This window comes from Brassica rapa, chromosome A09 (genome assembly GCF_000309985.2).
Source record: "Brassica rapa cultivar Chiifu-401-42 chromosome A09, CAAS_Brap_v3.01, whole genome shotgun sequence".
Lineage (NCBI taxonomy): Eukaryota > Viridiplantae > Streptophyta > Magnoliopsida > Brassicales > Brassicaceae > Brassica > Brassica rapa.
The window spans coordinates 23,401,825-23,428,885 of record NC_024803.2 but is presented as its reverse complement, the minus strand read 5'-3'; the positions used below and the strand labels follow the sequence as shown (position 1 = coordinate 23,428,885).

The 27,061-nt window shown below is 37.9% G+C and overlaps 5 protein-coding genes across 5 annotated transcripts in view; 1 reads left to right on the top strand and 4 right to left on the bottom strand.

Moving 5' to 3' along the window:
• LOC117128145 overlaps positions 1–27,061 on the bottom strand; it is a 734,122-nt gene that overhangs the window by 458,927 nt on the left and 248,134 nt on the right. The window lies entirely within an intron of this gene.
• On the bottom strand, positions 3,678–5,057 carry LOC117127769. The gene has a single exon (XM_033278424.1). It carries the CDS (start codon positions 5,055–5,057, stop codon positions 3,678–3,680), a length of 1,380 nt encoding a protein of 459 aa, XP_033134315.1.
• Positions 5,054–6,448, bottom strand: LOC103840088. Its single transcript, XM_009116566.1, has one exon. The coding sequence runs from the start codon at positions 6,446–6,448 to the stop codon at positions 5,054–5,056; it is 1,395 nt and encodes a 464-aa protein (XP_009114814.1).
• LOC103839987 (carboxymethylenebutenolidase homolog) lies at positions 9,384–10,769 on the top strand. The gene is made up of 3 exons (XM_009116468.2): positions 9,384–9,635; positions 9,742–10,031; positions 10,120–10,769. The coding sequence occupies exons 1-3, from the start codon at positions 9,519–9,521 to the stop codon at positions 10,646–10,648; spliced, it is 936 nt and encodes a 311-aa protein (XP_009114716.1). The 5' UTR covers positions 9,384–9,518; the 3' UTR covers positions 10,649–10,769.
• On the bottom strand, positions 22,807–26,999 carry LOC103839986. The gene has a single exon (XM_033279906.1). The coding sequence runs from the start codon at positions 23,271–23,273 to the stop codon at positions 22,914–22,916; it is 360 nt and encodes a 119-aa protein (XP_033135797.1). The 5' UTR covers positions 23,274–26,999; the 3' UTR covers positions 22,807–22,913.

The following is a 27,061-nucleotide window of genomic DNA, read 5'->3' as shown; positions in this document are numbered from 1 at the left end:
ATGGGTGTCGACAAAAAAAAAAAACAAGAACAGGGATAGAGATTGAATGATATCATCTGATAAAGGAGCTTGGGTCGATGGTTTAGAATGGTCGATGGGTAGATCTTATCGATAAGGATGTACACCGGATGAAAACATGGTGAAGATGGCCGACTTGTTATTCCTTTCAATCCAATTTAACTTAGAAACAAATGAAGAACAATGAGTTTATGAAAATTAAAAATAAAAACAGAAACTGAAAAGATAAAGGGATGGAATGATTGATGAGTAGTTGATGAAGATGGATGATGGAAGGATGATGTTGGATAGATAATGATTTGACTCTCAATCCGTGGGTATTGATTGACTCTCTCAATCTATGTCTCAAGGCTCCAATCTCTATAGTCTCCTAATGTATCTCACACTTAGGAACTAAAGAACAACTCAAAGAACACTTTGACTGATAATACATATGTATGCCTTTTTTATTGATTGAAAGGTGAATCTAAAATGTACAAATGGGTCTGCTTATATAGGGCACGACCTTAGACAGAGATCAAACGTCATATGAAAAAAAAGGAAACAAAAATAAACAAAAGACTGCAATGGTGCTGATCATGATCGAAATATAACCGTTGGAGAGATATCATTGAAATTTTGCCTTGTCTTGAGTTTCTTTGAATCTGGACGGTTTTAAGGGAATAAGAGAGCTTCCTGGGAACCTTCTTTTTTTTTTGTCAAATTATTATTCAAAGGGAACAAACCACCAGCGTTAGACCAAAACGGTCAAGGAAATCTAAAAACAATAATAGAAGAAAGGACAAGCACCAGTAGGTGAGCTAAAAAAAACCCCAGAAACAGTGGGCAAAGCATCGGAAGGGATTTGAGCTCCGGAGAGTCATTCCACAGTTAAGCGAAGACGAAAGCAACACAGGCTTAGTCAGTAGCTGTGGGCAGGCCATTTGCTGCAGCCTCCAAATTGATAAGGGCCATAAGCCAACGGGGGCCACCAGACGCCACATAGGACTGGAGACGAAGATCTCGTGTTAGACTAGCTGCTATTTCAGAGGCAACTCTGTTCAGTGAATGATGAACATACGTGATGTGATAATTACCTGCAGTGTGCAGGAGGGCACGTAAGTTATTGAGAACCAAGCAATCGCGAGGACCTCTCAATGATTTAGTGATCAACTCATAGACTTCTTTAGAGGACACCTCAAAGATCACACAATTCAAGCGTAGATTCTTCACCGCTTCCACTGCCCAGAACATTGCCAAAAGTTCAGCCTCTAGAAAGGATCGAACTCCTGAGTACGAACGCCTGCTGTGAGACAAGACCTGGCCTTGGGCATTACGATTAATCCATGCAGCTCCACTAATCATAGAATCACCATCCCAAGAGGCACCTACATTGATCTTTATCATGTTCCAGGGAGGAGGTCTCCATCTTTCCAACAGTATCGGACCTTGTCGCAGGCCAGTCTGATCTTCTGGCTGCTCTGTCTGAGCGTGGAACCAGCTAGTAGAGTCATCTTCAGCTTTACCGAAAATCAACTCTGCAGTCATACTCGTGCGCTCAAAGCAAAATGCATTTATAGCTTTCCAAATTTGCCATAAGATCCATGGAAATCTTCTTTTAGTATCTGTAGAAACGTTCTGCTTTCGACTTTCTGCAATCAAATGATGAAAGTTAAGGAAAACACAATCGTGGGAGAAACCCGAAGAGGGGAATGGAAATCTAGATCTTTGCCAAGTCTCTCGCGCCGGTTTACAATGGAAAAGGACGTGGCAAATACTCTCCTCCTGCAAACCACATCTCGTGCACGTCTTATCCAAAGCAATACCTCGGGTACTAAGGCGTTGACGAACCGCTAATTCTCCAGATAACGCTCTCCACATAAAGTGCTTGAGCTTTGGGGGAGCTTTAGTTTTCCAAAGACTATTCCACAGTTGCCTTTCCAGAGGAGGTATCTGAGCGTTCTGATTAGACTGTCTATCTTGGAGAGTTTCCAGCAATTTGTAGCCACTCCGGGTGTTGTAACTTCCATTAGCTGAGAAGCTCCAGACCATAACGTCCTCTCTGGATAAAGAGAGCTTCGTTTGTAGCACCAGCTCAACATCATCTTCATGAATATACTGACGAACTCGGTCTCTATTCCAGAACTGAGAAGGTATATCTATTAACTTTGCCACCTCCATAGTTAGATCAACTAAGGCGTCCTGTTGATATCTAGGAGCTCTTGGTATCCCATCCATGACCCAGTTATCTAACCATACCTTGGTAGATAAGCCACTTCCAATAGTCTTTAAGAGGCCTTGCTTAAGAAGTTCCCGGCCATGGATTATGCTTCTCCAACCATAAGAGGGTCGCGTTCCAATACCACAATCTAGGAACTCAGAAGTAGCAAAATACCGGTGTTTTAGGACCTGCGCCAATAGAGAATTAGGTCTGTCCCATATTCTCCAAGCTTGCATACCCAAGAGTGCCTGATTAAACAGTTCTATGTCATGGAAACCCAAACCGCCCTCTTCCTTTGACTTACAAAGCTTCTTCCACGCAACCCACGATATTTTCCTGCGATTACTTCCACTGCTCCACCAGAACTCCACCATAGCGCTAGTGATCTTCGCACAGACATCTTTAGGGAGCTTAAACCATGACATTGCAAAGACAGGAAGAGCTAGCCCAACAGATTTAAGCAAGATCTCCTTACCACCTTGAGATAACGATTTAGAGAACCACCCTTGGAGCCTTCCTTGTAGCTTTTCTCTAATAAAACTTAGGAGTTTTCTTTTGGAGCCACTCAAGCATTCCGGGAGACCAAGGTAGAAACCTCCCCCCCCCCTTCAGAGCTAATCCCAAGCGCCTGTTTCACTTCTGCTTTAGTGTTCTCTGGGACCTTTGCTCCAAAGATCACTGAGGAATTTCTCGGGTTAATGATCTGACCAGAAGCCTCACTATAGCGATTGAGACATGACAAAAGTTCAGCGGCCTCAGCTGAAGATGCTCGGCACATTAATAAGCTATCATCCGCGAACAATAAGTGATGGACAGATGGACCAGAGCTCGCCAACTTTATCCCTTGTAGTCTCCCTGCACTTTCCGCTTCATTCAAACAGCTGACCAAGGCTTCTACACATAAAATGAAAAGGAAAGGGGAGAGGGGGTCCCCCTGCCTTATCCCTCTCTCTGGTTTGATAAAGCCATGCTCATTCCCATTCATGAGGACCGAGAAGGAGACTGATCCCACACACGCCATTATCCATCTGATCCAAACATGGTCAAAACCCATTTTTTCCATTAAAGTTTCCAAGAAATTCCATTCCCCTCGATCATAGGCCTTCGACATATCTGTTTTAACCGCCATGAAACCACCAGAGACTCGATCATTCGCCTTGAGACCGTGTACCATCTCATGTGCGATTAAGATGTTATCAGATATAAGCCTACCCGCCACAAAGGCACCCTGTGTTTCTGAGATAATCTCTGGAAGAATCTGCTTCAGTCTGTTGCAGAGAATCTTCGAAACAATCTTATATTGCACTGAGCAGAGACTAATAGGGCGCATATCAGACATTCTGATCGGGTTAGGGATTTTTGGGATCAGACTAAGCTGAGTGTGGTTCCAACCATCAGGGAGAATAGATGTGACAAAAAATCGCTGAATCTGTGAAGTTAAGGAAGGGCCCACAATATGCTAGAAACGTTGGTAGAAGACTCCCGTGAGCCCATCTTCCCCTGGGGCACTACTACTTTTAACACAGAAAGCAGCTTTCCTTACTTCTTCCTCAGAGATAGGCGCTAGTAGCAGATTGTTCATAGCAGCAGTCACCCGTGGCTGGAAACCAGTGAACAATGATTCTACATCGTGAGGGTTAGAGCTCATGAACAGCTCTCTGAAGTAATTCACCGCTATGTCTCCTTTTGACCCTTCTGAGAAATGTTCCCTGCCCAAATCATCCAACAACATCAAGATCTTGTTTTGGTGCCTCTTCCCCTTAACACAATTATGAAAGAATTTTGTATTTCTGTTGCCCGATCTCAACCATTCTTCTCTGCATTTCTGTCTCCAGAACGTTTCTTCCTCCTTGTAGGCTAGAGCAAGTTCTTTTCTTATCTTGCTCATCACATGGAAGGAAGGAAAGTGTTTAGACACTTCCCGCTCCAAAGCAGATTTCAACCTGGTGATCTTGTTCTTCGAGTTGAGGTCAGCACGTTTTTTCCACCTCAAGATACCTCTGCGGCATCGGTTTATTCTTTCCATTGTACTGTTCTGAACTTCACAGTCGTCACCCCAACAGCTTTTAATGACTTCCTCCAAACCCGCCTTTGAGAGCATCCGTTTATCAAAGAAGAATCTTCCTCTATGCGGATCAACCCTTTCCAGCGCAAAGCTTATACGAAGAGGTCGATGATCTGAAGCCCACATATCCAGATATTCCGAACTAGCTCTAGGGAAGAGAGAAAACCATTCATCATTTCCAAAACTTCGGTCCAATCTACACTGAACCCAGACATTGTCTCTTTTACCTGCCCAAGAGAGACTATTCCCAAAGAAGCGAAGCTCTTTAATCTTACAATTTTCTGCCATGTTTCGAAAGTCCCAAAAGGTGGACTCATCTCTGATGGCTCCTCCAAGCTTTTCTCCATTTGACATTAGTTCATTAAAATCACCAGTCAACAACCACGCTTCATCTCGCACTAGACCAATGTCAATAAGCCTAGTCCAAACTTCCTGACGCTTGCTCCTCACATGATTACCGTAAACACATGTGAGGTAGAAAGAGACTGAGCCGAAAGAGACCTTCACATCAATAATTCTATTATCACAGCTCAACACTGCCACATCAAAAGTCGACTTCCACATCAAAGCCAAACCACCACTCAACCCTATAGGTTCCACCGTAATCATTTTATCATACCCCAAACTCTGTTGTAAACCCATCATGTAACTATTCTTCTGTTTCGTCTCCATAAGAAAAAGAAAATCCGGAAAGATACTTCTGCGAAGTCCCTGGAGGTATTGAACTGTCTCGTCGCTTCCTGCTCCTCGACAGTTCCAGCTCATGATGCTCATTGGGGCTGCAGCGGCTTCAATGCGGAAGCCACCGTAGGGTTTGCGGTTTTCGGAGTTTTGTTGTCTGCTGCAAGTAATGGAAGAGGAGATTTCCTCTTCATGTTCCCTTGAGAAGAAGAAGGGCCACAAGATTCTTGAAAGGTAGGGGAAGTCACGGCTCTTGCTGTCAACTTGCGTTTCCAAGACTGGGGTCTTTTCCTCGGAGCTTTTCCATGGTTCTGATTCCCAGCGACCCGCCCTTCCGAAGAAGGGCCCAGACGAAAAACCGTTGGAACCTGAACAGGGGCCGAGACAATCGAGAGAGGAGAGTAAGACAATTCTGCCTCTTCATCACCAAGACGCTTCCTTTGATGTTGTCGCTGAGGATCGTCCCTTAAAGGATGATTCTGGAAGCTCTGAGCTGTCGTATCCAAGTAGTTGAAAACATGGCCCTTCCCCTTGTCGACATCTCCTGTAATACGCATCAGCCTAATTGAAGATTCAGTCTTACTATCCTCAATACCTTGCCTGACTCTTTGGATCCTAGCCATTCTCTCAGTCTCGTCAGCATGCGAGATATACTGAAGAGCCATGATATTATCTTGTTTAGATAACTCCGGAAAGAGTGGAGGGAAACCAGGGGGACCCTCCCCGAAATTCACACGATCATGAGGCTTCACAGTAGCTTCCACAATCTGGATTGCATTCGACGACTGAACAGGCACAGTCTTATGTCCTGAAGAAACACCTTTTCGCAGCAAAGGGCATCGTATCTTTTCATGAGACATTCGAAGGCAATGGAAGCATCGTTTATGAATCTTCTCGTACTCATACTCAATAGTCACAACCTTAGCTCGGGTACTCAGTTTACGAGAAGCCTTTAGAGGATTAGCCACATTAAAACACACTAGCGCCCTTATGTAGTCCTTGGTATGAGAGACCTTGGGATCATACGCAATCTCCTCAACTTTCCCCACTTCTTCAGCCAACTTGAACATCGTCTCAGTAGTAAAGTAGTTCGCCGGTATGTGTCTGATACGGATACAGATGAGCATTGTCTGTAAGAAATCCTCAGGGGGATTCTCGGTCCACTTTTCCATCGCCATTGCCCAATGATTATACGACCACGGTCTGTCCTTGAGAACAACTTCCAGATCTTCTTCCCTCTGGAAAACAAACTGGAATCTCTCGCGAGACAAAGCAATTCCACGCACTCTACCTTCCATTCGCCAAGCCGTCGGCATGTAGTCGATCATACGAGCCATAGAATGACAATCGGGATTAAGGAGGCGACCCAACAGACTTATGGAATTTTCATCAAACACCCTAAATCGGGGACTGTCTGGTAAAACCAGAGGTTCTTCCTCGTCCAAAGACATCGCGCCAATAGCTTTTTGCAAGGTATCAACCATGTTCCGTAAGATACAGTCGTCGGAACTAACAAGGGAGCAGCGGAGGAGAAGATTTTGAGGAAGTAAGTCTACAATGATTGAAGAGTAACAACCGTTAATCACGCAGAATTCCGCTACGATTTTCTGGGAAATCATTAGAGAAAGGAAAAACTTGATTAAGTCGGGATCGAAAGAAGGAAAGATTTCTGGAAAAAATGGAAAGAGACAGAGAAAAGGTGAATATTCTTAGAGAGAAAAGGAAACTAGAAATTGAGTTTCCAAAACAGAGAACCGATGCCTAGGCCGGTAATTTATTTTGGTACAGACCGGAGAGATTAAAAAAGGAAATTAAAATGGGCCACAAGGCACCGGAAATCGTATTTCCTAGAGAGAAAAAAGATTTAAGATATTACTTTTTTGATGTTGATGTTTAGGAGACGTTAGAATAGCGATAGAGAGAGAGGTAGAGTTTCGAATGTGCTGAGGTCGTGCTTCAATTGAAAGGAAAATAGATGTTAGAGCTTTATTGCAAGAGGCTCCAAATAAGGAAAGTTGAAGTAAATGTAGATCCTCCTGATCTTAAGCATGCTGGTGCATTGTAAGAACGTCTATGATTCTCCTGGATGGTTAGATATGTCTTCTAGATGTCTTGGTTTAATCATAATATCTTCTGGTCGGAGTTGGTTGGCTTGGAAATGATTAAACCTAAAGATTGCCAAGTCTTTCCATAATCGGCTCTAGTTTGGTTGGATTGATTCTTCAAGGATCTGTCTGATTCAGTGTGGTCTTGCGCTTCCTAAGATATTGTAGTGGGCCTTTTGGGCCTCTTGAAGCTGGGAAAATTCTCCTGGTTTCCAAAATTGAGTTTGGTTTGATGTCAAATCCAGATTTTCCAATTTACACAAGTGTAGAGCTGGTTAAGCCGGTTTTGGAGATTGAACCATAACTTCATATTTCCGTGGACTTTTCTCCTGATTCTTGGCTTGTTTGAAAGCTAAGAGATCCATCTTGAAGCTCATGAGTTGAATTTAGTCGGAACGCTTTTTCATTGGGCTTGAAATAACTTTTAAACTCGGATACTCGAAGATGGACGGGCTGAGGAACTTGCAGCTTGTAAAATTCATATCTTCCTGGTCCGAGTAGCTTTGACAATGATTCAAATTGTTCCTGACTCCTTGTTGAGTGTAGAATGCATGAAAATTTGTTTCATGGCAAAATTTCTCTTGGTTGATGAGTTTGATGAAACACATATCCTCGTTGGTCCTTCGGTTGGCTGAATGGTGCATCCGGTTGGCCCCTAGTTCAGGTGTAGTTTCTGTGCCTATATCAGGTACGTTGTCAACTTCCGTGTGGGTTGCAGGTATAAATCTGAACACCTTCTAAGGTGACAAGCTTCAGTCCCCCAGACACATCTTTGGAAGCAAAAAACTGTAATATCCCGAGTTGTGATATATGGAAAGGCTTAAAAGAATTGATTTGACTATCAATATCACTAAAGTTGACTTACATTTTCTATCACACATCCGTTTAGAACTCCAGAGTTAAGGCTGGAGTAGTGGAAAGATGGGTGACCTATTGGGAAATGAATTTCAATACCGTGTGAGTGAGACCAAATCATGTGGAAAGGTCATCTAGTGATTGCAGGGTCAGTAAACAAGACTTTCGCGGTTGGAAAGTTAACACACCACTCGTCAGACGGGATGGGGCTCACGGGCCGAGTGAGCGGGCATGGGTGGTCCATTAGCCGTGGGCGGTCGGGGGGTTACAAGTGGTATCAGAGCTGGTTAGCTATATTGGTTCTGACCTGATAGGCGTCTTGAGTGAGGCCAAAGCACGGGAAAATGTTATGTGGTGATTACATGATTAGTAAACAATGATTTCGAGTCTTGGAATAATTACGCACCAATTGTTGAAACGTGATGGAGTCCACGGATCGAGAGAGCAGATGTGGGTGGCCCATTAACTCTGGACGGTCGGGACGTGAAGAAAAAACCACGTGGTAAAACAACCAGTAGAACTGCAGCCGTGAGCCACACTTTTTGTTTCTCCTAGTGCTATCGAAACAAATAGTGATGCCTAATAGCTCGTAGTCATATGGCAGTAGACTTAAGGTAAAACATCATGATTTATTAACAACTAGAGACGGAAAGAAAGTAGCATGATAAAGTATCACCTTTTTCTATCATCCTGTAAAGTTGAATATGAATCATTTGTATTTTGACCACAAAAAAATGAACCATTTGTACTGAAATTACCACTAACATAGATAAATATTGTATTAAATATGATATTAATCATAAAATTAATCACAAAATTTAACAGACCATGGTTTTTCTTGACCAAGACCAATTCTTATAAAATTTAATAAACCTTGGCCAAGATTTATTTTCTAAGAAAATTGTTTGTTTTTTAACTAATCTTTGGTTTATAGAATGATCAATTGAATGAATAAAAACTTGATACAAAAAAATCGATTTCATATACACTAACTTTTACCGAAACCGAACAAATCTTTCTTCGAGTCACTCGACATGGCACACACACATTAGTATTAGATTATTAGTTCACACTTCTCTATAATTGTTTTAAAGTCATTAAATTTGTTAAGATTTCTCTACAATTCTCTATAATTGTTTAAGGTCATTAAATTTGATTAGACTTCTCCACAACAATCTATGCTATACATATTTTATGCATTTCAAGTAATATATTTAAGAAAAATATTTTCATTCAAACAATTTCCGGTCTTACCATATATTCTGAAGTTTGAGTTCCAATATTGTAACTCCTGAAGGTTGTATGTTTTTGTCGGTTGTCTTCCATATTCTGTTTAGGCTAAGTTTTTGGTTTATCCAGCCTTATAAAATATCTTAGTGAAATTAATTTCTGAAATGACAAAAAAAAGTTAGCCCTACATGAATTTTTTTATTTTATTTTTTTTTGATAAAACATGAAATTTTCTTTTTATATCAAGAAAAACATATTATTCTGATCGTAGTGTCATCCACTTGTTACTTATTAATTTCAACAGCAAATATCCAAACAAATTATAGGGAAGTTCTGGACCCTTGATCCTGGAAAGATACTTACAATGGCTGCGTCCTTGGTATCTCTTTCCTACTCCATTAAAACCGGAGCACAACCACTGTTCAACCGCCACGGCAGCCACCGTCTGCGTCCTTCGTGCCCTTTACCTCTCCCTCCCTCTGTACAATTCTGCATCTTACTTATTAGCTCCTTTCGTCATTATCACTCAGAAATAAAAGCACTAAAAATCTTAAGTAATGATTGGGTTTAAACTAATCTTTTGTCAGATCGGTAAACATATCACGAGCTGCTCCCGGAGACAACGGTCTATGAAAAATCCATCTGCGCTCGAAACCTCTGACGGCGCCGTTAACGTACAGGTAGACGATGACGAAGAAGAAGAAACTTGTGAGCTGGTTAACAGAACAGAAGTGTCAATTGACGGTGTAGAAGCTCACCTGTTAACGGCGGTAAAGAATAACAACGGAACTGGATTGCTTTTACTCTCTGACGTCTTCGGCTTCCAAGATTCCTCCACCAGCGATTTCGCTTATCGCGTCGCTTGCAATGGCTACAAGTATCCGTCTTCTACATTTTCTTCTTTCTATCTCAAATCCCAAACTTGATGATTCAAATTGTAAATTTATTCTTTTGTTTTGAGACAGTGTTCTTGTCCCGGACCTGTTCCGTGGAGATTCATGGTCGAAAAACCAACCAGAGTCTGAATACGAGGAATGGAGAAGAGGACATGACATGAACCGGATCCTAAAAGACACAACGACCTTGACCGAATGGATGGTTGATGAGTTTGCAGCGGCCGGGATATCCAAGAAGCTCGGAGTGATAGGATTTTGTTTTGGAGGTGGACGCGTGGTGGACGTTTTAGCCTCCGACAAGAACGGTTACTTCAGCACCGGAATTTCTTTCTATGGGACGAGAATTAACTCTGCGGTGGCCGGAGACGTGAACGTACCAGTCTTGTTCATTGCTGGGGACATAGACCCGCTTTGCCAAGTGAAGGGTTTGAAAGAAATTGTGGAGAAGATTGGTGAAGAGTCAAAGGTTCTGGTGTTTGAAGGAAGAAGCCACGGCTTTGTTCACCGGCCGGAGACACCGGAAGATGATAGAGACGCGGAGGAAGCCTTTTCGGTCATGAGGAATTGGTTACATCAACATTTGCTTCTTGGGAACTAATGTTTTCTCTGCTTTATGTACATCCCAATAAAATGAACTCGGATTCTTGTTGATGTCTACTTATCCGGATCCGATTAAATAAAAACTTTAACTACTTAAATAAATAAATTTACCATAACTATTAACTAACCTAAATATGTAATCTAATTCTCTGGTAATTTATACTTCGGGCTAGAGTTGTTAGAGGGGTTGATCCGCGTCCACATGGACAGTCCCACTGCGATTCCAATTCTTCACCAGACCTTGTGGGTTTGCAAAATGTAGGCGAACAGTGGAGTTATGAGAAATGTTTCTACTTCTAGCTTCCAACAATGTGTAATCATTTCTTTAAATTAAAATAATGAAGTTATAGAATTTTTTCTATCTATGTGCATCTTAAAAAAGAGTGAGTTACACCATAGGACACATTTATCACTTTTTTTTAACTATAGGACACAAATCACTTGAGGCACGGATTCCCAAACATAATTATGAACTATTTTGTCCTTTTAAAAGGAAATGAGAGTTGACTCTTTTAGTTTACTCTTAGTTTAGTAAAGTAACTAAGTTATAATTATTTTGGTTAGGTTATCTATGTGATATCACTCAAAGTACCCTAAGCAGTGATTTATACTCTCTCAAATAAGAGGTTCAATTGTAATACTTAGGGATCAAATCCACAGAAAGCTAGGGCACACAAAAAGATCTAATAGTTATATGATTAAGTTAGGCTAATAGTTTATAAAGTAGTAAATATAGTAAATTGCAGTGGTGAGCAGGGCAGTTGCTCGGCTGATTGATTGAGGGTTGTTTGATGGAATGATAGTTGTTAGATCTAGGGTTTCTATTCAGGTAATCAGGATTATAATGATATAGAGACTAATTATTGTATGCAAGATATTAAAGAGCTCAAGAGTGAAGAACAAATCGGTCGGCTCTCGCTTTCTAGATTTGTCTATTGACTAGATCTAATGATCTCAACTATCGTTTGTCGATCAATTAGAAAGTGTCGATCGATGATTCTAGAGAAATATCGATCGACACACCTTTCACGACGTCGATCGATTATTCTATTGGAATATCGATCGACACACTTTTAGCAAGCTTTGCGCGCATGTTGATAAAGTACTCACTAGGGTTCCTAGATCAGTTATCACTTGTTTCTAGCAATCCTAGTTCAATGAGGATCTATTCAGAGAAAAAAACAAGCTATCGCTTGTGCCTAATGATTCTAAGATCAATGTTCTAGTTCGCGACTCTAGAACACAAGCAGTAAGAACATCCTATTGATGAATATCCTAACAACTTAGCAATTCTATATTTTGGGCTAATTCCGCATCCTATCTGGACCCTAAACCTAATAGGTGGATCTATTCATACATGAAGTTTGTCACAGAAATCATAGATGAATAGATATAATAGAATAGATAAAAGCAATGATAAAACCAAAAGAGTCCCATGAGGACTCTGAAGGAGTTCCTCCTTTCTTTCCTAACTAAGAACAATGAATTAAAGAAAGCTTAGATAGCATAGCCGTCAACAATGGCTTATAAATAACATAAATAGGATTTCTGGTCGTCCAAGCGTATTCTGGTAATTTGTGGTTGCTTATGGGCTTCAGTCGGTCATAAAATATGCTCAGCCCATATTCTGGCATCACCGACTACCGATGTCAAGAGTTCACCGTCGTTCGACAGTCCTTTATCTCCTCGACAGCTTCCTCTCGCGAGGCAGACTGACCACTCTTCAGTAAAACGGGCATAACGTCTGTTACAGGATGCTGATTGACCTCCAACTGGCGGCATTGGAAAGCTAGCGCAAAGTTATATCTTGTGTTGAAAGATGGGCTCAATATAATGGTGGGAATATCTCAATCCATATCTAAACATCTGACACGATTGTGCAGTTTTGCACCTCAAAAGGCTCCAAAATCACCATATTTCTCCAGAACGTACCTGAACCTGTAAATACTCTAAATAGACTCTATATAATAGTAATTAATTAATAAAACACTTATTAACCATGGCTAAAAGTGGGTAAAATCAATGGTCTATCATTATGAACGAAAGAGAGTACATTTGACATTTTTAAACAAAAGAAATCACATACAAAAAATAAGAAGAGTATATGTTTTATGTTTATATCCAATAAAAATATTATTTTATAATAAAATAACATTTTTAAATTCCCTATCATATTATATTTGTCATTATTTATATCCTACTGTATAAATAAATATATACATATATAAAGTAAATCATTTGATTTTTTCTTAAATTTTGATATCCATATGTATATATGTATTTTAATATTTAAAAAAAAAATCAAATTTAAATCTTATGAAAGTGTATTTTCATATTTGTTGACATAGTTTTAAGGATACAGGTTTTATGGACGGATTCAAAATAGGGTCAATTAGATTAATATAAAAATTCCGTATGGAAATTGGGGAACCATGCATATTATTAACAAATTTGAGAACACGGAGATGGACAAGAGTAAAATGACTCGAATAACCTCCCGTCTCTCTTTGAAACATATTACGTTATCCAGTAGTCGGTAATTTTTGTCACCTTCTCACACCCTGAAGCTTTCGACATTGACAGCGATGGGAGAAAATATTCGAAATCAAAATTGTAGTTATATTACGTTCCTCTTCTTTCATAACAATTTCTAACCGTTCGATTAAGATTAGAGTTATATATTTTTATTTCAGAACATCACTGTTGGTTTTGGGCTGATGCTAATACATGTCTATATTTTCGGGACTTGATAATCACTAGATTGGGTTTAATCCTTTAAATGGGTCTATTTACTGTTGTTGTCATTTAGTAGGGTTTTTGGGAGTATCTCTAATTTATTTATAAACTAGTGGTATTCCGGCGCTACGCGCCGGGTTTTTATGTTTTATTTTCTAATGAGTTCAAAATTGTTTTTTTATTTAGTTGGTAGTGGTTAGTAACATGACTACTACTACGCAAAATAAAACTAAGAGACTGTTTTTTGTGCACCAGCAATTTAAGAGACTGAACAACAAAAAAACATATTGAAAATAAAATATTTGGAACTAAAATCATGAAGACTATATTTATCTTCTACAATATGATATAACGAAATATAGAAAACTCAAAAAGAAAAAAAAATTATATTCTTAAAAGTAAAAAATAAATTACGTTTTTCAAATAAATTATTATTATTTTACTGAAAAAACAGAAATTGAAACATCAAAAATTAAATTCAAACATTTAGTTTTGTATCTATTAAATCACTCTTTTCTCTTCACAACAAAATAGTGACGGTGAATAAATATACAATCTATTCATTTACATCATATTTCATTTGGGTGAGAGGTCAGTATCTTACAAAAGGATGCCGAAAAAAAGATTCAAACACAATAAATTAACAAAGCCCAAAGTTTACATTCTCGAACCAATTAAATAAGTTAACTTTATTGAAACATGTAATTCTACACGATTTTATCGCAATAGAATAATAAAATTAATTGAAAGTTACATCTAAAGCATTAATAAAACTTATAAGAAACAAAATTCAGTGTTTAATTATTTTAAAGATATAAATCAACAACATATACTTTTTAAGTCATAATATATATATACACACATATATATATATATATCAATATTATTAGCATTTGCACTCTAATAATTTAAAATTCAAATTATAATTTATAATTTGTAAAAATAAATAAGATGATTTTTATATATTCTAATAGTAATATAATAGATTAAATATATTAAAATTTATATAAGAAAACACGGGCGTAACATAAGTTGTCTTTGGATGTCACATGCTAGTACATGATTATTTTGCAAATCAATTAAATTACATAAATGTTTGACACCTTTAAACTTTTGATAAAATAAAGTAAGATTCAAAACGGAGCAGCAAACCAGCATACGCAGAGTCGGTCTATTTAGAGATTTTTCATGGATCCATTTTCAATACTTGAAATAGATTTAAGAAAAAAAAAACACAAGTTTCCAACTTATAAGCAAACCGAAAGATACAAAGTGTGTGTGAAATAAAAGATCCCAACACCAAAGCCGTCTAAATGTCTTTCCTATAAAGAAAAAAAGTATCCTACAAAACCAGTATGATGTAAGGCCAATCTAACAATTTCAGAATAAGGTCAAATAAAGAAACTGAAAAACAACAAACACTCACTTTAGCAAATGATATGCAAACCAACCAGCAATCATCAGAGATTGTCCACGAAAACACACAGTTAAAGGGCTAAGTAAGCAAGGAAGTTGTCATTAGCTGGATCAATATTCAAAACAGAGTAATTTAATACCCAGGAAACTAACAATACCCCTTTTCATCCAATGTATTATGTGTTCTGACCACTGGCAATTGCACCAACCATACCACCCTCATTGGATAGAGAACCAAACATAAAGTACTAATACATGGACAAGAGATCAAAGTCAGACAAAGAATAAACCAGACAGTTCTAGACAGAATAATTGGTTAATTACCTCAGATTCAGTAGTTAAACCGAGGTCCTTAGTGATCGCAGCTTCTGTTGGAGAATAATCATCACACTGGACCCAAACCATACAAATCAGTCACAACTCTCTACAAATGGAAAAGAACAAAAGTTGAAAGGGTTGAACTTTCTTTTTACAGTGAAACCGAATTGAATATGACTAAGAGCAGCGATCAGACCACATACAAAAACATAGATAGAGCTGTCGCTGATAACTTTAGACGAACCCATCATACGCGACTCTCTTGAACCCATCTGACACCAACTCCTTGTGTGTATGAAAGGTCATCTTAGATCATTCCTGGCCCCCTCTGTATCACTCATCTTTTGATTCTTGACTCTACACTCTTAATCGTAATCTATATATCAAAGCTTCAAGATCTAAACTCCTTTGGACTTTCTTGTCGGTATAGAGGATTTAGAAACTGGGTTTTCGATGACGAAGCTTGGATATGAATGGATTAAGAGACGCCGCTTTATACAGAAGACAAACGAAATCACTTAGATGATTAATGGAAGTGAAAACGGAAACTGCAAACGTCACAGAAACGTTGCTGGGATATGGTGAGACGCAAAGGGGCACTCCTCTAACATCTATTGAAAGAAACCCTAAGTAAATCCAGGTCCAGTATGAGAAACAAATTAGTGAGCCACTGATTGACACTTAAAAACCGAAGCCCACTGAAACAGAAAAGAACATTTTTAATGATTGAAAAGATCATGCCACCTGTCAACAAAAGCCCCATGCTATGTGCTGATGTGGAGGGCTGAGGTGAGAGAAAACTCAGCTTTATTATTATAGATACTATACAATATTCCCGCCATCAAACTTGATGAACTCAACAATCTTGTTCTCCTCCAAGTCGATCTTAATGGTTTCATTATTAATGTGCGACCATCGTATGTGTTCAGGAAAGGGATTCCCTTTTGTTCGAACTGGATAGTTCTAACCTTGCAAAACTTAAACTGTAGATAAGAAAAGAAAAAAATCTTGGTGGTACACATTCATGTCAAGCATTACTTTAAATTATGACAAGAGCAAGAGAGATCAAAACCTTAGATTCCTCGTCCCTGATGGGAGTGAAGACGGAAACGTCCTTTGATATCATAGATAAGACGGAAGTTCTCGTAGCAGAAGATAAACAAATGCACCACCAAGTTTGTCAAGCATCCAATATTTAGGAGCATTGATCCTCTTCATATGCTTCTTTAAACCTCTCGCCTGTGTAATAACCCAACATAACACATGTGTTAGAGCGATACAAAAACTATAGCCAGTGATAGATGTTCCATTGAGATCTAAGTAAGCCAGATCTAAGGACTAATATCCACTAAATGATCCCAACACCAAAGCCGTCTAAATGTCTTCCCTATAAAGAAAAAAAGTATCCTACAAAACCAGTATGATGTAAGGCCAATCTAACAATTTCAGAATAAGGTCAAATAAAGAAACTGAAAAACAACAAACACTCACTTTTGCAAATGATATGCAAACCAACCAGCAATCATCAGAGATTGTCCAAGAAAACACACAATTAAAGGGCTAAGTAAGCAAGGAAGTTGTCATTAGCTGGATCAATATTCAAAACAGAGTAATTTAATACTCAGGAAACTACACAATACCCCTTTTCATCCAATGTATTATGCGTTCTGACCACTGGCAATTGCACCAACCATACCACCCTCATTGGATAGAGAACCAAACATAAAGTACTAATACATGGACAAGAGATCAAAGTCAGACAAAGAATAAACCAGACACTTCTAGACAGAAAGATTGGTTAATTACCTCAGATTCAGTAGTTAAACCGAGGTCCTTAGTGATCGCAGCTTCTGTTGGAGAATAATAATCACACTGGACCCAAACCATACAAATCAGTCACAACTCTCTACAAATGGAAAAGAACAAAAGTTGAAAGGGTTGAACTTTCTTCTTACAGTGAAACCGAATTGAATATGACTAAGAGGAGCGATCAGACCACATACAAAAACATAGATAGAGCTGTCGCTGATAACTTTAGACGAACCCATCATACGTGACTCTCTTGAACCCATCTGACACCAACTCCTTGTGTGTATGAAAGGTCATCTTAGATCATTCCTGGCCCCCTCTGTATCACTCATCTTTTGGTTCTTGACTCTACACTCTTAATTGTAATCTATATATCAAAGCTTCAAGATCTAAACTCCTTTGGACTTTCTTGTCGGTATAGAGGATCTAGAAACTGGGTTTTCGATGACGAAGCTTGGATATGAATGGATTAATAGACACCGCTTTATACAGAAGACAAACGAAATCACTTAGATGATTAATGGAAGTGAAAACGGAAACTGCAAACGTCACAGAAACGTTGCTGGGATATGGTGAGACGCAAAGGGGCACTCCTCTAATATCTATTGAAAGAAACCCTAAGTAAATCCAGGTCCAGTATGAGAAACAAATTAGTGGGCCACTGATTGACACTTAAAAACCGAAGCCCATTGAAACAGAAAAGAACATTTTTAATGATCGAAAAGATCATGCCACCTGTCAACAAAAGCCCCATGCTATGTGCTGATGTGGAGGGCTGAGGTGAGAGAAAACTCAGCTTTATTATTATAGATAGATAGCAAGTTTCCCCCATCAATCTACCTACACCACTTTCTTCTTCATCTTTTCTACCATTGTAGCTCAATTAGGGTAGTAGGTGACACATTATAGTCAATTTTCAAGTTTCATAGCGGTTTGTATATTCAAATATATACTACTTCTGATAAGAAATATGAAAGTGATATTAATGTGTCTTTCCACTATCCCAATTTAATAGACACTGGTAATATAAACAATGATTGCAAAACTTCCTCCTTCGACTATTTCTATCTGTGTCGCTTGACTGGGGTAGCAGGACACTCATAACAATCAATATTCATGTCTCAATCGCTCGTTATAAAATACCAAGTACCAATTGAGTAAAGAAACATGAAGTAATTAGTAATGAGTTTTGCTGCTATCCCATTTGAGAGAAAATGATAGTTGAGAGTTCTCCTGGAAAGGATAATCAGCTATTAACTATCGTTAAGTTTATCTATCGACTTTCAATCTGACTTCGTTTAATCACTGTCATTGGTGTGAAAGAGGAAATGAGAATGCCTCATGAAAACCTGCTAAGTTGTGTTTCAATTTTGATGAGAACTTAGACAAACTAAAAACCCAAGAGATCTATAGCCTGCGATTGCTGGTGAATTAACAAAACTGAAATTAGGTTGAAATGACAGGAATAGTAGAAGATATTACTAGCGTATGTGTGGCCGTTAGAAGAATCGCGGAAGTTTGGACTAATATTAATATAGTAGAACATCTTAAAATATGGAGCTTACACGATGGATCCGGATGATAAAATACAATAAAGATGAATGTGAGAATGTGTGAGAATGTACTGATATCAATACATAAGTTATAAACATTCACTTGAACATGCAGCCGTAAACAAACCATAAACTCCCAATGAAGAGTAAACCAATCCGAAACAAGTAATATGAACTGGGATAACAAAAGTCTATGTTTTAGAATTTGTATTGATTATAACCAGTAATTTTGTCTCAAGTTGACCAAGACTTAAACAGATGAGAAGGCAATCAAAGGCAAGAATGATTACCAGTGACATATTACATACTACTTGAACTGAACGACAAATATAACCCTTAACTTTATCTACACCCGCGGTAGTTAAAAATGGGGTAATGATAAACGTGATTATTGGAACAGGTAGAAGATACTTTGTTGGTTTATGTGGTTATAAGTGAATTGTCACTATTAACCCTGCAATAGTGTTCAATATTTTATATTAATCGTACATATGGTGATGATTGGTACACGTCAACAGGGTTTTACACATAAACGTGTACATAAAGCCTGATGTTCACCTTGCAGGGCGCTATAAATAATCCCTTCAGCTTGATCTCCCCTACGCCGAAATCATATTCTCACCTACTTTGGAAGAAATCAGGCATTGACAGTCCCCAATTGCAACTTCAACTTACGTCAGTAGGTTTTGTACATCTTGTTTTAGGTATGTTATTGTTCTTACGTTCACACTTCCCCCCATCTATATTAGTGGCATGCAAGAATAATTAAATATGTTAAGTAGAAACATTAAATTCTTCCACAGATGGGTAAAATGGTGCGTATACAAAGTGGTGAATGGATGAAGAAGGATGACGTTGGGTGGAGATTCCATGAAGATTCTTGTGAATTGGAGCACTACATAGTTACCAGGAACAATGAGCATGTAGACGCATTCATGGCGTTAGTTCGTGAAGAACTTTTAATATCTCCAACAACCTCTATGGTTTTAACATATCGCTTACCCGAGACTATTCTAGAGGCAAATGTCATCAAATCACCACCTAATACCGTTCTCACGACAGAGGATGTCGAAATACTGCTGAGTATACAAGAGTGGCGGAATGAAGTTATAGTCTATGTCACTTCTGGTGCCTTACGCGTCGCCAAGTTTCAATTTCTTTGCAGGACACCTTTTACACTTGGAGACACCACTTATCTTGATGATGGTATAACTGAAGAACAACACCTTGCAATCATAAACGGTTAGTTATTTAATAGATTTTTAATGTCAAAACCCTTCAATTATGTTTCATTAGGGTATAAACCCCCCCAAGTATTGATTCAACATAGAAACCCCCCAACTCACTTATCTTAGTGTAACAGCCCCTCCGTTAGTTTGACCGTTTAAACAAAACGTTGAGTTTTGATTATTTTTTAAACTACATGATTTCTTAATAAAACAACACAGAATTTATGTAAAACATCAGGTAGTTTAACTTTTAACTTACGCTTTCTCTAATCCCTAACTATTTCTCAAACTATCGAGAGAAAGAGATGATGACTCTTACATTTTTCAAATCATGGGCTTTTTGAATTTCAATTGTGAGAATTGAAAGAGGGTTAATACGACACAGGCTGAGAGAGTCGTTTTGTGTTTCGTGTGTTATGTGTCAAAATAAAAAAGGGACAGTGAAAGAAGCCTGAGACAAACTGAAGCAAGAAGGTTAAAAAGTTTTCTGCGATTGGAGCTTTAAGGATGAACAGGTAACATACTTTTTCACTGATCCCTTCTGGTTTCATTGGTTTCATTATGAGTTTGATGGGTTTGAAAATTTTATTTGTAAACAGGAGAATTCATATTCGTTTACATGTTAGAGGATACTGGGCAGCAGATAGAACATACAATGGTGGTGAAAAAAAATGTTGTAGGATTGATTTTGAGGAACCAACTCTCAAGATGCTTGAAAGTATGATTGCGAGTGGTGGTTTTCCAGAGAACATGAATAAGTTCTCTTATTTCTCTTCTGGAATAGTTGATCAGAGGAAGGATGTATGTTCTGATACAGATGTGGTGGAGATGGTGAACGCCTCAAGCGAACTGGAAAACATAATTTTTTTTGCTGTAAGAGCTGATGATCCTTATCTCGATGATGTTCTCATTGGAGGTAACGAAGAGGAAGAGGAACAGAAGAGTGACAATGAAACTGACTTCTACAGAGATGATTATGTTGAGAGTAAAGACTCAGATGATGATGAGGGCAAAGTAGAGTTTCGAGTTGGCCAAGAATTTATTTCACAAGCTAAATGTAGAGAGGCAATAGAGAAGTATGCAGTGAATGAGAGGGTCAATATCCGTTTTCAAAGATAAATAAATTTAGAATTAAAAATTATAATTTCAAAAATACAAAAGGAATTTTTTATTTTATTTTAATTATTTATTTAAATAATAATTTATATTTATGTATCATTAAGTAAGGATATAAGAGTCGTTTATTTTTTTAATGAAATTCATTTTTTTTCTTATGTGCTTTTTAATGAGAAAAAATTTAGTTTAGTATATTTTCTTTTTGGTATGTTGATGAGAAAAAAAAACTTATTTTAGTGTGTTTTAAAAGAATTGCCCTAAAAACATTTATTATTTGTTATGATTATAATATAATTTTTGTTTAATATATACTACGATTTAAAGAAATGGATAGGGAAGAAAAAAAGATATTTACGATAGCACTAAAAAAATGTTTTCCTTAAATATTACACACAAAATTGCCGAAATGTTTTATTAAAGAGGATCAAAACATTTATATGCTTAATCAATCTAGACTTGGTGTATATATTTGATGAGCAGAGTTTTAGAAGGTGGGGACTAGAGAGTTAGGTTTAAGATTTAAAAAATATATTAATTTTTAAAACCGGTTGGGATCTGGATAAACTGAGGCTTGTGGTGGATCCGGAAGATTATGAAGTCATTGTCTCACTGAAAATCAGTCATGTCGCGCAACGAGATCTAGTTGGATGGCACTATACTCAAGATGGTATTTATACTGTTAAATCATGTTATTGGGTGGCAATGCACTTGCCTGAAAACATTGTGGTTCAACCCACAAATGGGAATCTACTATTAAAACAGAAAATGTGGAGAACTAAGATCCCATCGAAAATACATCATTTTCTTTGGAAGTTACTCTCTCGTAGTCTACCTACTGGTAATAATCTCAGGAGGAGACACATTACAAGGGATGTGTTGTGTAAGAGATGTTTCCAAACAGAGGAAACAGAGTCCCACCTCTTTTTTGATTGCGACTATGCTAAACAAATCTGGAGAGCTTCTGGAATTGCAAATACTACGATTGACAATCCTAATGCAACACTGGAGGAGAGAATACAAGCTTGTCTATTGGTTAGTTCCTCCGTGCGGTTACAACATTACAATGACCTACCAATATGGATCTTATGGAGACTATGGAAAAGTCGAAACAGGTTAATCTTTCAACAGAAACATACAGCATGGAATCTTATTCTTGGGTATGCAAAGAATGATGCAAATGAATGGAGAAACATAGGAGCACAACCTATGACAGACGCATCAAGTACACACCAACGAAGAGAATCTGTGTCTACAAAACAATGGTTTTTACCACCTCCAGGGTATATGAAATGTAATGTAGATGGATCTTACATAAGTTCAGAGAGGGAAGGTACTGCTGGTTGGGTATTAAGAGATGATTATGGAATTTATAAAGGGGCAGCACAATCGGTGGGTGTAAAGGTTGGAAATGTTTTAGATGCGGAATTACAAGCCTTATTAATGGCACTTCAACATTGTTGGATGAAAGGTTATCGAAAAATTATTTTGGAGAGTGATTGCTTAAAAGCCATTCAGATTTTGAGAGATAAGGATTTGTATTTCTCAGGCTATAACTGGATCAGAGATATCATGTGGTGGGCTCGACGATTTGAAGATGTTCGATTTAGTTGCGTATCAAGAGAAGCAAATAAGGTGGCTGATAAGCTTGCAAAGACAAGTCTTCATACGGGTTCTTTTATTTTTCATAATTATGTTCCTTTAACAATAACAAATCTTCTGCATGAAGATTATGTAAACGTACATTTATGATTAATAAAGTATGATGTTATAAAAAAAAATAGAAGGTGTAATCTTCAAATTTCAAACTGTTAATGGAGTAATTTACAAATTATCCCATTTATTTATATATCTGTAAAATAAAGATATAAATGTTTTTTTTTTCTTTTATGAAATTTGTTGTCAAAATATCTATTTTAGTTTTTTTTTTGTGTGAGAATTATTACCTAATGAAGAATTCATTTCGCAAGAAAAAATTGAAATGAAAGAGACAAAGACGAAAGTGGAAAATTTCAATTGATCGGAGTTTGGAAGTATATAATAAATCGGATCCGTGTGCTTATATCTACATAAACTTCAAAACAAACAATCACGAAAGAAGTAAAATCCTATTTTGATCGGGATCGCGATTTTGGTCTTCTTCTTCACCGCATCCGTAAACAGATCTAACCAGAATCAGCTGATCTTCCAAGTATCTCTGCAGCAATCCCGCTTCTTCCGGCCCAGACCCGCCGCAGTTACATCCTTCCTCGCATCTCCGGAGCCGCAAATCATCTTCATCGGCGGATTTAGCGAACCATGGATGGCGATTGCGGAGGCGACTGAAGATCTCGGCGGCGCAGAGGAGAGGGATTGAGGCACAGAGGAGTGGGATAAGTAAAGGAGAACAGATGAGGAAGAAGACGATGCGGCTCCGTCGCGTGCGAAGCCAAAAGACGTCGGTTAACATAATCACGACGGCGCTTGGCGATTCATGGCCGGAATTGGCAGAAGTGCAGAGGTCGTCGTGCGCTGTACGATTTGGTAATCAGTGGGATTACAGAGAAGCGAAGGCCCATGACTTTTATGGTTTTGTATTCTAAAAGACTTTATTTGACTTTTTATGTACTCCTCTTTGCTGTCCTCGTGTGGTCTTTTACTTCTTTACAAAATTTGAAGCATTCACAATACCGTAAGTCTGCTGTGTTCCACATATGGTTTAGCAAAATATCCGAATCGGAAAAACAGAACCAAACCCGACCCCCAAGAAACTTATACCAACTCCAAACCGAAACTGTTAAAATAATGGATCTAAAATCTCAAATTTTTATTAAAAAAGAAACAACACTGAATCTGACCCAAACCAAAATATTTTGGATTTCAAAAAATATATATTTTTTTAAAAAATTGTTAGATTGGGCTTTCAAATTCAGTCGGGGCATTATCTAAACATAAACAAACTACTAGACTACTGAATCTTTCATTTCAAAAAAAAACATGAATTAAGATTATATTAGATATATTAATTACTAGGAGTAAACCCATCCTACAAACACACGTTTTGAGGCAACGCCATTTCTACGGGGAAATTTTTTTATTTGTGAAGATGATGCGTACGGTATGTAGACTAGTCTTTTTATAGTTGTAGCTGCACCGCCTTGAAAAGAGAGAAAATGCAGTGGATCGAAAGAGTTAATGACATACAATCAATTCATGGCGTAACGGTTCGAGGGAGACGAACAGGAGATGAACCGATACCAAGACTTCTCTATCCATGGAATCATCATCACTATTCGTCTCAAATAGTTCTCCTGAAACTCCATTGTTGGAGATGAATGAGAAGTCAATGAGCACGACGAACCCTTATGTCGACGGACCAATTATTAAAGAATATGTATGAAAGTATCGGGATTAAGTATTTTTTGTAACAGCCCAAATAAAAATCATCAAAGTCCAACAATGTAAAGCCCATACGTAAAACCTAACAATGAAAAGCAGAAACCTGATTTAAATTTGAACACATGTCACTCTCTCCTTCCCCTATCTAGTGATGTGGCAGAAGGAGGTGATAGACAAAATGTACTTTATAATAAGATATAGATTTAATATGTCTCCTGAAACTCCAATGTTGGAGATGAACGAGAAGTCAATGACCACGACGAACCCTTGATGTCGACCGTCCCAACTATTAAAAAAGGTGCATGGAAGTATCTGGCTTAAGTATTTTTTTTGCAACATTCCAGATAAAGATCATTGAAGTCCAACAGTGTAAAGCAGGAACCTGATTTAGAGTTGGACAGATGTCACTCTCTCCTTCCCCTATTTAGTGATGTGACATAAAGAGGTGAGAGACAAAGTGTACTTTATAGTAATAGATATAAATTTAGTATGTCTCCTGAAACTCAATTGTTGGAGATGAACGAAAAGTCGATGACCACAAAGAACCCTTGATGTCGACCACCCCAACTATTAAAGAAGGTGTGTGGAAGTGTCGGGCTTAAGTATTTTTTTGTAACAGCCCAAATAAAGATCATCGAAGCCCTACAATGTAAAGCCCATAGGCAAAGCCCAACAATGTAAAGCAGAAACCTGATTTAGAGTTGGACAAGTGTGACTCTCTCATTCCCCTATTTAGTGATGTGGCAGAAGGAGGTGAGGGACAAAGTGTACTTTATAATAATAGATAGATACCCTTGATGTCGACGGCCCTAATTATTAGAGAAGGTGTATGGAAGTATGGGGCTTAAGTATTTTTTATAACAGTCCAAATAAAGATCATCAAAGCCCAACAATGTAAAGCCCATACGTAAACCTCAACAATGTAAAGCAGAAACCTGATTTAGAGTTGGACACGTGTCATTCTCTCTTTCCCCTATTAGTGATGTGGCATAAGGAGGTGAGAGACAAAATGTACTTTATAATAATAGATTTTATATATTACTAGGGGGCATGTCCGCGCTTCGTGTGGAATAATGTTTCATTGTTGTTAATTATGTGGTCGTCTTTATTCGTTAAAAGTATTATTCGGTGTTTATTTTTGCTATATATTAATAGTAGTAGGTGATAAGTTAATATATTATGTGTTTGTTTTTCAAGATTGTATTGTTGTGTGTATAGTAGTATTTGTTAGTGATGAAATGAGTGTCTGACGTAAATCATATTAAATTAAAATGATTTTGCATTTAAGAATTTGTTGATTCTAAGATTAACGGTTTCAACTTCAAAATTGTATTTTATTTTTTTCATATTTTGGAACATTACTATTTTAAGATGTTTTGTGCCCTCTCCCATATTTTGACTTTGAGCCGTCACCATCTATGAATTACTTTTACCTTTCCAGGGTGCGATGCTTCTCACCATCACCGGGAAAAAGACTCACTTTCGTGCTCTTGTTCTTCTTCGCATTCTTCTCATGTGAAATTATCTGATATTTGTTGTAGATCGGGTTTATGAGTTCATAGTTTTGAGGTTGTTTCTCACAGCGTTGTAGGCTGTTCAGGTCAATATTAGCGCTCCTCTTCTTCCTTAGATTTTGGCTTATGGTAGGAGCTGCTTCTCCTTAGGTTGGGACAGAGTTTAGTCTCCTTTGATGTTGTGTTCCGCATCGTTGGTTTGCCGTCGATAGTCCTTGCTCGTCTTAGCTTTCAAGGTCTGTTTTTGTTTTGTGATTTGACTTCTATTCTCTCTTTCATAGCTCGATGATGGTTCCATAGTTTTCTGATTTTGTTCCATCTTCCCTTTCCTCTCTGTTATCTCATCTCGTTTGCAGCTTTCATCACTACTCGCATATCTGGTGGCTCTCCCTTTCGTAATAGTTGCCACTCCAGGTTTGGATAGTGATTTCTTCATGTATGCTATGTGGGCTTAAAAGGTTGTTTCTGGTCTCAAGCTTAGGCTCTGGTTTCTCGGTGCTTACCTTCTATTCTCCCTTCCTTAGATTGTTTCTCTTCTTTCCCTCTTTCTCTTGGTATAGGTGTGCAGAGTTAGTGATGCAGCAAGATATTTGGAAGTTATCCAAATATTTTTATAATTTATTAGTTTACATAGATAATTATTTCTTATTGTATTTTCTATATTTTAGTAGTTTTTCTATTTTAATTAAGATTAGGGTTTTCATAGATTTAAGGATTTATTATAAATAGGTATCTAAGTCTAAAGTTGTATGCAGTTTTATTTGATTAATAAAGAGCTTTGGCTTTTGAGAGAATAGTATTCTCTATCCCTTGTATTGATTTGATTAGATTCATCAATCAAGAAGCAGGTCCCAAGAGAGGATTCTATAGAATCCCTTGGATAAGCTGGCAAGTCCAAGCGTTGTTCCATAACCCCTTAGTTGAGCTGTTTATCGTTGCTTCCGCTCCATCAGGTGGTATCAGAGCCAGGTTTCTTTGGTTTCTTAATCGAAGAACGATTATGGATGTCATGTTGATTAGCAGTTGCAATCTCTATCGTTTCGAGGACAAATTTTCACAAATTTCCAACTGGTACAACTCATTACACAAAACTCGTTAACAACCCGTTTTACTGGTACAACAGATGATGTATTACTGATGTTGTTTATACAAAATGTACAACTAGTAATCTGCTACAATTCAAAGTAATAAATTGAACAGGTCTATTGGTACAACTAGTATAACTTATAGTAGTCATGTGTCAAGTCAACGTAGTATAACTAGGATTACTAGTAATGTAACATCCGCGATCCTGGATAAGGACCGTCGGGACGGCCGGTATTAGGACATTAAGGCAAGCGTTCCA